Here is a 10685-nt window from a genome sequence, read left to right on the forward strand (position 1 = left end):
AATCCAGTCGGAAAACTGTGTCACCTATTGACACATTATGACTGTTAACTGCATGTATAACTGTATTTACATGACCTGTTAGAAAGTATGCCTGTCGGGATCTTTGTTATTCAATGTCACACTATGAGAAGTATACAGTTAACTGCCTGTATATACACTAACTTCTAATGGAAGTTGTCGGGAAACTGTGTCATTTGATGACACACTATGAGATGTATACTGATAAATGCGTGCAATGGAAAGTAATCCAGTCGGGAAAATGTGTCATCTAATGACACACTATTTACTTATTGTTTATTTCGGGCTCGACGGCCCATATTGACAGACATACATACTATATTGATAACTGCGTGTATATACACAAACTTCTAATAGAAAGTCTAATCAACCCCTGTGCTTCCACAGATTTTTCCTTCATGCAAATCTGGGCAACTAGCTGTTGTTGAAATGGTTGTAGTGCACATTTAACACGAGACCTGGGTTTCCCAGAAAATACCGTGTTTAGCGGTTCGACACAGGAAACAAAAGTTACGGCGCGGTCACATTGGTCCTATAGGCCTTCGTACGATTTTGATGGCGCAGACTTTTTAAACTGGCTGTGACATAACTAACAGTCGACAAGGATCTAAGACAGCCCTTTCAGTAACAAGACCGTGAGCCGAAACAAATACAAGACTATCCCAAGAATGTTCCCAGTCTGCGATCGTAAGACGTTCGTACGTCGGTCGTACTACGATCGTGCGACGAATGTTATCGGCCCTACGTTACAACGTTTTGTGTCAGCTTTTCTTTTGTCGGCAAAATAAACCAGGAAGAGTCATAAGAAATTCTTACTATCGGTTATTGCATACGATTTTTCTTCGGACACAACTATATGTAAACCTCAAATGAGTTCCGGTAACGTGCTATTGCTTTATGGGGTACGGCTGTGGGTTGGCGCAAAGTACGCTGGTCGCCAGGTGACGTCAAGGTCAACAGCGACTTCCACGTCACAAGACCAGCGGAAAAGCGGAAGTACCGTGCTGCCGCCATACTTGGCACCGTTGGTAAGTTTTCTGACTGCAGTGCACATGCAAGCTAATATGTATAGTATCAAGGTAAAGGTTATGTTGCTGTGTGGGGACAACGTTTGGTATGGAAACCAGTCTATCAAATAGGGCAAACTCAGGTATACGGCACTCTCAGGTATACTCGTCGAACTGGCTTCCGATCTTCATGTAGAGTTTACCGTTATATGATGCATATGGCGCCAGCACTCGGTTACGTGGCAGTCGCCTATCATATATAAAGCTGACCAAACACATTACATATCGCATGTCCCCCGATAGGTGTTCATCCGGATAACGGCAGGATGTCTGGAGTGGTAGCTGGAAGGAACCAAGCCTTGTACGACCTAAAACTTGACACGCCTGCTGTGCTGGCTGAGAGCGAAGAAGTGAAAAAGGTTCGTACACCTGTCGCACACCTGCCGTGTACATATTTTAGAAGGCAGCTTATTCATTCGTTGATGGATTCTATAATAATCAACGTCAATCTTGCTCCCTTAGCATGCCTTTGGGTACTGTTAGGATTCATGAAGGAAATAGTTTTTTTTGTTGCGGCCCACAGGGTTCAGTAGTGTAAACAATGGGTGTGCGGTGTTATATTACTTTTTGTAGCGCTAGCATTGAATTATGTACACCGAAACACAGTGCCGCTGGCGATACTATTTTCTCTCATGTTAAACGGCCGTAGAAATAGCAGAAAAATATTAAGAATATTGACTTAAGAAATAGCTGGATGTAATCTCCATTAACATTAATCTGTCGGGTTACATAAATCCGCCACTTTGAAAAACAGTGGGCTTGGCAGATCTGTATACTTAGTGCAGCACCCCCATGTATGCACAGTTTAGATACGCAGGAGTGCATTATACTGGTGGAAGTTGGGTTGGAGATCTGTTTGGACGTATGTTTTCAGGGCGGCGGAATTATATACCCTGGTGGAAGTATGTCAGTAGATGTCAACAGATTTAATACTTGTTTCAGTATGAATGTGGGGTTTGGAATTCAGTCACTCAGGGGACGGGACATAACTGTACATCAGATCAAACATAACGGCAGTTCGATATGTATATTTCCATACACATCGCTGCTCACCTCTCAGATCAATTCTGGTTCCTGATCCCAAATTGCCTGTAAGACAATAGGTCACAAGAAGAGTGCATCGGTTCTGCTAAATTACGCCAAAAGATTGAATGGGTTTTAATAATGTTTAAACATTGAGCCCCGTTTGCTTTCACCCCACTGTGCAACGATGTAGGTTTACACAGAATCCAGTGAGAATGGTCGTCTTCCTGCCAACAGAACCAACGTCCTATTCCTCGGTGACAAACGTGCCGGGAAAACCAGTCTCAAACGTCACCTGTCGGACAACGGGTTCGACCCAGAAGAGTCCAGCACGATAGGCATCGAGCGTGAGCTGGTACAAGCGGAAGAGGTGAATGAAGACTGGGCAGAGGTGAAAGAAGCGGAGCACAATGAGTTCCAACAAGGATCCGCTATGTATACCGCCATACATGTCAATGAGGAGGGTACATCTCAACAACCTTCTGTAGATAACACTGATGCCGAACAAAGTGCCCAAAGAACTAGTGATGAGCAGGAGAAAGAGAAAGAACCCTCTTCGACTCCAAAATGGCCTTTCTACGTTAGACTTGTAATTGCCTTATCTCTTCCCTTTTCTTTCACTTCTCTCGAGTACTTTGATAAGTTCGGCCCCCTCCTGATGATGTCTCTTCTCCTCTTTTGGATTATCTTATTTCAGCAGTTTCACTTCAGGGGATTCTCTATAGGTACGGGTACTGCCATTGTAGCCATATTCATCAGATATTTTCATACTTGTGTGCCTTTGCCTGGCTCAAGTCTTGGTGTTGTTGGCGTAGGCTTGCTCGCTGCTGCTTGGTTTATAGTGCTTGGAGTTTGTTTGGGCCTAGGGCTTAGTATAGGGATGGCGTTGGCTTTGTGTTGTATGCAAATTTCCACAGAAGACGCCGCTGAATTCAGGAGGCCAGCGTTGTATGAGTCAATCTTTGGGGGCCTGTGCATCATTATAGGAATTCTGATTTCGTCACGACTCAAATCGACATTTCTCAAAATGGTTGCTTTCCTCGTGCCCATCGCCGGAGTCCTTTTTAGTGAACATTTGTCTCTCAGTTTTGCAACAATGGGAATCTCTGGGCTAGCAATCGGCATATCCATCGTAATGGGTATGGATTTTGAACGCCACGTGGCCAGTAAATTTTACTCAGAAAACAAAAACAAAGTACTCATTGACATGCTTGGCTTTTTGATGGCGATACTTTTTGGCAAGTCGATCGGTTTGACTTTCGTCCTTGACTTGGTCAACGTCAGCTTCAGTTTTATGCATCTGGGACTTATCATATACTTTGAGGTAGAATTTAGAATGAGGCAGACGAAATATCCTTACAGGTTCGTTGGGAAGAATATCTCTCAATTCAAGACCAATGGTGATCTACCTAAGAAAATGCTGTTGTTGGATTTTGCAGGAGATCGCCTGTACTATGCCACACATCCTCTTTTCATTTCCAGTCACGCCATCTTTTTGGTGGTCTTCAGTCTTGCTAAGTTTGCACAAAATGAAACTTATAACATGCGACGTTTGATCTTCTGGATGCATTCTATCGCTGCCCATGCGAAAAACCCAGAGTGCAAAGTATTTCTTGTGGGTACCCACAAAGATTCAGTGCAACGCAAGAGAAGAAAACAGATCACGAAAAGGATAACAAAGAAACTTGGCCAATATCCTCGACTTCTTGGGATGTTAGTGTTCAATATGGTATCCGACAATGACACACACCACACGTTTGTGTTTTGTGTCGAAAATTCTGCACAAATCGCAGATGATTTGGAAGGACTCCGTCTCCGAGAAACATTGATGAATGAAGTCAAAAGAGCCGAGCACGTCAGACATGAAATTCCTCTCAAGTGGTTAAGATTCTACGACTTAACCAACAGAAGAAAAAGACGCAGAGGTAAGAAGGGCTACCCAAAGAACTGCACTTCTTCCACGGACTCGGTTTGGAACATGATGCTAAAAGAGAGTGTATTCAAACCAGAAGAAAAGGGAGACTTTGATCAGATGCTAGATTTCTACAACCGAGTTGGGGAAATCAAGCTCATGGAGAAGTTCGTGGTTTTCGATCCACAGCTTGTAGTTGATCTGCTGACCAACTTACTCCGGATGCCAGTCCAAGATGGCGCCCTGGTGCCCTTGAAGCTAATGGAAAAACTTTGTATGAACCTCAACGCCCCTTTTGTAGAGGTGATTATCATCCTTAGACAATATGATATCATTTGCCCCATTCTGTGCTCACCTGAGAAAGAAGACACTACCTATGCTAAATATTACATCATTCCACTGAAGCTTAAACGACTCGACCGAAAACGCAAAGTCGTTGAGGTCGAAGAAGGTATCCTAAGCTCAGATCCCGAAGACGATGACAGTGCATGGTTGCCGTTTTGGCAGAACCGGCAAACGGATGTCACCTTCTACTTCAACTTCAAAGAGTTCAATCCAGATGCCGTATTCATCCGCCTGCTGGCCAGGTGTCTGTATGTGTCGCAGCGATCTCATGACATGTCTAACAGACGGAACGTGTACAGCGATGCCGGGAGGTTCTATCTGTCAAACGATTTCTACTTCAAGATCGAGCTGTGCTCTCTTTCAGATGACCAGAACTTGGTACAGGTCACCATTGGCAGGGCACCGGAGTCGGGAGTTCGGGAGCTCCTGTACCGCATCTACCGTGACATCAAGGACATCTGTGGCAGAGACTTCCCGTACGTTAGCTACACGTTTGGAATCAAGTGTGAGGCATGTCGTCAGGACATCGGTACCCCTGAAGATCAACTAGGCCAGAGGGAGCACCCACGGCACATACTGAACATCTCAACACACGAGGAAGACTTCCCATCAGATGACACAGTGAGACTGCTGTGTGAGAGACAGGTGCATGAAGTTGACTTTCGACGCTGGGTAAGTAGAACTTGAACTATTCCCCTTATTTCAACCCCCTGAAAATTGCATGAAACTGTTGCATTGCAATGTTAACAACAAAACAGATACTCCGTAGCGCTCCAAAGGCTACGTTGACGATTGATCTTGTTGCAAACCAATAACCATATATTGGTTACATACATACCATATATTGGTTACATGCATACATACATACAAATATATCTATATATGGTACATCTCCCCCGCAGAAGTGATGCTGCATTTTACTCCTTTAAACGTGCCCTTCAGAAGACAAGTCAAAAACATGTAGCCAAGCTCTTGGAGGAATGAAAGCTTGAGATGAACCACAAATGTTATTTGAAGACCTTAAAACTGTGTTCCTAAAGTCTGCGTGCTCTTGTTGTAGAATACTCCTTTAATTTTAATGCAGTTGACGGTTGCTTCTACCTTGGCAGACTTCAAACTGTAAATTTTCATAATGTTAAACCTCTGCCTTGGGTGAGATTAATAATTTAGCCCAGAAAGTGCGTTCTGAGTTTGCCATGTGCAGCAACACCTGCATTTTGGAACTGTGTAAAGCTTATTGACAGCTACAGTAAAGCTTGCAAATTGAACAATTGTCCCTTTCACAAACATGTGACTCAAGAGATACATATTTCAAACATGTTATTATAGCTTTAATGCACTGCTTTCATGCATTGTATCATTACATGTGTTTCAGCTTATGCCATAACTTACAGTATGTATTGTAACATGTTACAGATATCATTATTTTTTGGTTACTCATATTGTATCTTAACTTGCATTTTGTATCAAACCATTTGGGTAACTGTTATATGCAACTAGAATTACTAACCCTAGAACACTCAATACATTGAAATCCTCCAATGTTAAGGTAGCTCACAATCAGAACTGCGATGTGAAAAAATGGCAAGACTTAGTGACAGGGCTTTTTGTATAGTAATAAAAGATAGCTTCCAGAACTCAGCTCCTCTTACTACTCTCTTTCCCCAAATACCACAGTCGATAAAACATTGAGAAATATGCATGCAACAATATATAGGTACAGAAAATGTGTGACATTTAGAAGCATACTTACCTCATCACACAAAAAATTAGAATACATGATTGTAAGAGTTCTCTGTAAAGCCCTGTATCAAGCTTCAGTTCAGTTCTGAGATAGAACAGTGGTGTGATTTTTCACTTTCCTTTAAACATATTTCTAGCTACTGTACTCGTCCACTCTGAAATGGTACGTTTTTTTCCCCTTCATAACATAATGGCATACAACTAAACAACGGAATGACTTTGACAGTAACAAGAATATACATGCACTATTCTCTGAAGAATTCCCATTACACTTCACATTAAGAAAAAATACTGAAATACTTTTCTGTATAATTTACTTTAACACTATTTTTAATAACCTTGCCAGGAATTCTATAAAACAATGAAGCCATGAATATAAACCAAAACCATTTTCGTCACTAGACCCTGGATGAAAGTTTTTCCCACCCTATTCCCAAGTTACCCTTGACCCGTTTCCACATACATCTAAGCAAGCTTTAAGGGAATTCATTACCTTATCTATTTACAAATACATGTAAATAACCCTTTACAGCAGTGTTCTTACTTCTTACATCTAACATTAGACATAACATTATGTATCTTTCCTTACTGTTGAAACCCATCTAAAATCTAATGCTTTCACTTTTGAAATATCAGCTTTTGCAGAGAAGTACACAATGTGTTACCAACAAAATGAGCTGCATCTGTTTTTAACATGATTAACAGTATAGTTCCGTCTACTGTCATGAGTACTTAAAAATGTGTTTTGCAAGAGACTTCTATGCTTTGCAGAGATAGACTACCTTTAATAGCAGAAAGCTAGATAGTGACAAAGATGCTTTGAAAGTTTCAATTGCTTTTAGCTAACTGCAGATTTTGATATCTAGTAAGTAATTACAAAGATCTGAAATGCAGTGGTTGAAATATAGCATTCCATTGGTTATGGTGACTTCTTCTTAATGTTGCTGTGAATGCTAGCAGAAGCGAACTACTGCCAATGTGTGTTATTGCACAACACACAGTGAATAGTCTGAAAATAAAGAAGATTTATGCAAAGCATTAGACAGGAAGTTAAAATAAATATGCAGAAAGTGCAGGAAAATAAAACTTACGGCAAGCATTTCACATATAAATATATCTATCATAAATTACAGCTATGGAGTCTCATATTTACAGATAGAGAGTTCTGATATATACTATTCTTTATGTATATAGACTTATATATTCATTGAACCAACCACATATCCTGTTACAAAGGCCGTGTTGGAATAGATGACTATGTGTTTTCCACCAATCAACAGTAAGGGTACAGATGGTACTAACTTCTGTGATAACAAATCATGTCACACCTTACAATTAATCAGTCAGGGTAATGACTCTTAAACCAAATCACTTTTAAACCAATCAGGAATAAGATACAGTTAGTGATCAGCCAATCAGGTAAGATGTCCCTTCAGGCCTAGGGCAATTACTCTTAAACCAATCAGGAGTGAGATACAGTTAGTGATCAGCCAATCAGGTTAGATGTCCCTTCACCACCACCAACACAAGGGAGCGAACATGAGGGAGCCGACGGCAGCGCCTGCCAACATCCCCATCGCCATGTTTGTACCGTCGTGGTCGCGGTACCGGTGACGCTGGCGCTCATCGATGATGATCGTCTGGCCATTGGGCTGCGTGTACACTGTATCAAAGGTATGATTATACATAAAGACCAGAATTTCCGATATGAAATATCCAGATGTTCCTTTATAATCATAGTATCAATACAGGTAAACCTGGGTTCTATACACCTTGTAAAACTGTATACACTGGACAGAAGTACTTGGAGTTTGCTGATTTTGAGTTGCCCTCTGCATTCAGCAAAGTTAGAATTAGTGCTTACTGCCAAGATGTGCTCATCCCTATCATAAAATGCACAGGCACGGAAATTTACAAAGATAGCCTAAAGAAGAAAATCTTCCACAAGTGACAGAATGAAAGCTGAATATTTCCAATATATATAATTATAAATACTGCCTAAATTGCTACAGAAACTAAGAATTCTAAGTAAATCAGGAGACAACTTCTAGTGCTAGTATTAAAAACTTTGAAACTAAAACTTTCTTGTACAGTGGTCTATCTCCTATATCTCAAACTAAGAAGTATGACAAGTCAGATTTCAAGAACTTACTGTATTGACCATTCTCTATGAGATAGACTTGTCCAGGTTGTGCGTATGCGTATGGAGGTGGGTTATATAGTGGTGCGGGTCCTCCCATGCCATCTTCGTACACCATCTCTGTGTAACTGTAAGGAGGGGGGGCACTGGACGGTCTGGAATCCTGCTGTAAAATACAAAATATAAAATGTTCCAACATCATCATCTGGTCGTGACAGTTTCATTGGTACTTATATATGGCCCTTCCCCTCCATCTAAATCATTAAATGTTCCAACAGTCTACATTTAAAACATACATGAACGTCCATCTACAATATTACATCTTCTATTCTTTTTGACCATCACCAAAAATAGAGGTCGCGGTGGGCCAAGGAAATCTTGGTTGGAGAGTGTCAGGAAGGACATAAAGGTGTGTGGTTTCACAAGACTGAGCCGCTTTGAGGCGCCGTGTGAAGACTAGCCGACTGCTGCCCACCCATGTTAGGTATCCCAGCAGCAGTACAATCAAATAGTACTTTTTAATTTGTCTTTCCTTTAGAATATTGTACCATCTACCATTATGCATTTTGTCACATGAAAAAAAACAGAACAACAATCGTGTCAAAAATCTTACGTTTTCCACGATCTTTGCCTCCTCCAGAGCAAACTTCCACACTGCGGCATCGTCAGCGTTGTCGGCGCAGACGAACATGGCGGTGGTTCGCGTCACGATGGCGAGCAGCGCATCCCGCGATCTCCCGTCCGGCACGGTCACATCGTTCACCATGCCACCCAGCTTGATGCCCAGACACTCTCTTCTCATGTTCACCATCCCTTTAACCTCTGATTTTCTCTCATCTTCATAGTGGGCCAGCTGACCATCAACGTACAGGACAAAGAACTCACGCTTCCATCTCTTCAACACAGTGGCTGCAAACGGCATCAACGGAAATAGTTAGGAATATCTACGGAAAGTTATAAAAAAAGAAATACATATAGGAAACAACAATTTCACATAGCAACATATGATCCACTGCTCACCAAGTCACCTGTTCTATCTGCATAATGTAACCCGGGGAAGCCACACGCTCATATTTCAACCACTTTACGCCCGAACAGACTCTTACAAATATTCATACTTCCCCCGCACCATACCCGAGTGGAACGCCCTGCCTGGTGCGGTTGTTACGGCTCCCACAGTTGAGTCTTTCGGCGCCAGGCTGGAGGCCTGCCCGCCTTAGCCTGGGACCTCCTCCCCCCCTACTTTGCCCCTAGCGGGGTTATTTGGGGGTAGCCGAAGTTGAAGTTGAAGTAACGTCACAGAAACAGTGGATTGCTTATTTCTTGATAAAGACTGGAGCTGATCAGTCGAAAATTTGGGTAAGTCCAATTTATGTGTTCACAATTTGCAGTTTAATTTTAATTCAGGATGACTTCTACCAGAAGAACTTTCAGGTGAATATTACAGCACTATAACTCCAGTTGCAGTAGGGTCGTTCTCGATTCCGAATACGCATGTGGAAGGTCAAAGGTGAAAGCCTGGAACTTGTAAACAGTTCTCTTCTAGACCATTGTTTCAATTTGCATAACAAGGTCCAGAAGTATTTTGCTTATGTCTGACAGGGGCCTTCACCTTTGACATATTACCCACAATAAACTTGTCGCTGCACACGCGTACATGTACTTGGAATTGTGAATGACCTTACTGCAGCTAAATCTTGCACAGTTGCAGCCATGAAAATATTGAAAATCGGAAATCCAAGTCCAACCCCAAATTTTTCAGACATTTTAGATTTAATGAACATATTATTAGCAAACATCAACAACGATAGACATACTCACTCTGTCTGAGCAACCAGCCACTTTTTGCGATCACCTCAGACGACATGGCCTGGTCAGTTGGTAGTCAACCTCGGGTGCAATCCCTGTTCAAGTCAACACATAATTATTTTTTGTTTCATTACCACTTATTTTGTGTTTTGAAGACATCATACTAGTAATTAAATAAATAATATTTCTCAGTATATAATTATATACTGTATGGCGTTTGATATACATGACATTCAAAATCTATTGCCTGATCTAGCTATACATGACATTTGCATTATAGCAATAAAAGATAAAAATGTAAATTTGGTGATTTCAAGACAGACCGATAAATTCGTCAAGATGCAATCTATGATGACGTAATGTTGATTACTCGAAAAACATTAGCAAAGCTCCACCGAAATTTGCTTTTAGGGAATTTGAGAGCCTAGTAATGTCTAAGAAAGTTCAAAGAGTCGACAAACTCAGGTGAAAACAGTTGTCTTACCTGTATTAGGTAATAATTTGTCCCAGAAACACAAGAAAATCGTAAACACAGCAGGTCCTTCGTCTTTTCCAAGTCTTGCTGTTCGAAGTAAAGTTAGCACGACATTCGGCTTTTAATATTATTGTCATCACACTGAATGAACTT

General features: G+C 41.4%; 3 protein-coding genes across 4 annotated transcripts in view; 1 reads left to right on the forward strand and 2 right to left on the reverse strand.

Annotated features, from left to right (window-relative positions):
- The window catches only part of LOC136423336 (tyrosine-protein kinase RYK-like), a 189224-nt gene that overhangs the window by 18229 nt on the left and 160310 nt on the right, over positions 1 to 10685 (reverse strand). The gene's annotated exons all lie outside the window — the stretch shown is intronic.
- On the forward strand, positions 982 to 5110 carry LOC136423586 (uncharacterized). The gene is made up of 3 exons (XM_066411812.1): positions 982 to 1046; positions 1329 to 1444; positions 2302 to 5110. Exons 2-3 carry the CDS (start codon positions 1352 to 1354, stop codon positions 5050 to 5052), a joined length of 2844 nt encoding a protein of 947 aa, XP_066267909.1. The 5' UTR covers positions 982 to 1046; positions 1329 to 1351; the 3' UTR covers positions 5053 to 5110.
- On the reverse strand, positions 5675 to 10674 carry LOC136422979 (pleckstrin homology domain-containing family B member 2-like). Of its 2 annotated transcripts, XM_066410950.1 has the most exons (6): positions 10542 to 10674; positions 10070 to 10152; positions 8862 to 9157; positions 8261 to 8414; positions 7700 to 7771; positions 5675 to 7117 (listed from the first exon to the last, which is right to left on the reverse strand). In XM_066410950.1, the coding sequence occupies exons 2-6, from the start codon at positions 10113 to 10115 to the stop codon at positions 7092 to 7094; spliced, it is 594 nt and encodes a 197-aa protein (XP_066267047.1). In that variant the 5' UTR covers positions 10116 to 10152; positions 10542 to 10674; the 3' UTR covers positions 5675 to 7091. The 2 variants fall into 2 exon arrangements, with proteins under 2 accessions (XP_066267047.1, XP_066267046.1); XM_066410949.1 differs by having other exon boundaries at positions 5675 to 7771.

The sequence above is a fragment of the Branchiostoma lanceolatum genome, chromosome 17 (genome assembly GCF_035083965.1).
Source record: "Branchiostoma lanceolatum isolate klBraLanc5 chromosome 17, klBraLanc5.hap2, whole genome shotgun sequence".
Lineage (NCBI taxonomy): Eukaryota > Metazoa > Chordata > Leptocardii > Amphioxiformes > Branchiostomatidae > Branchiostoma > Branchiostoma lanceolatum.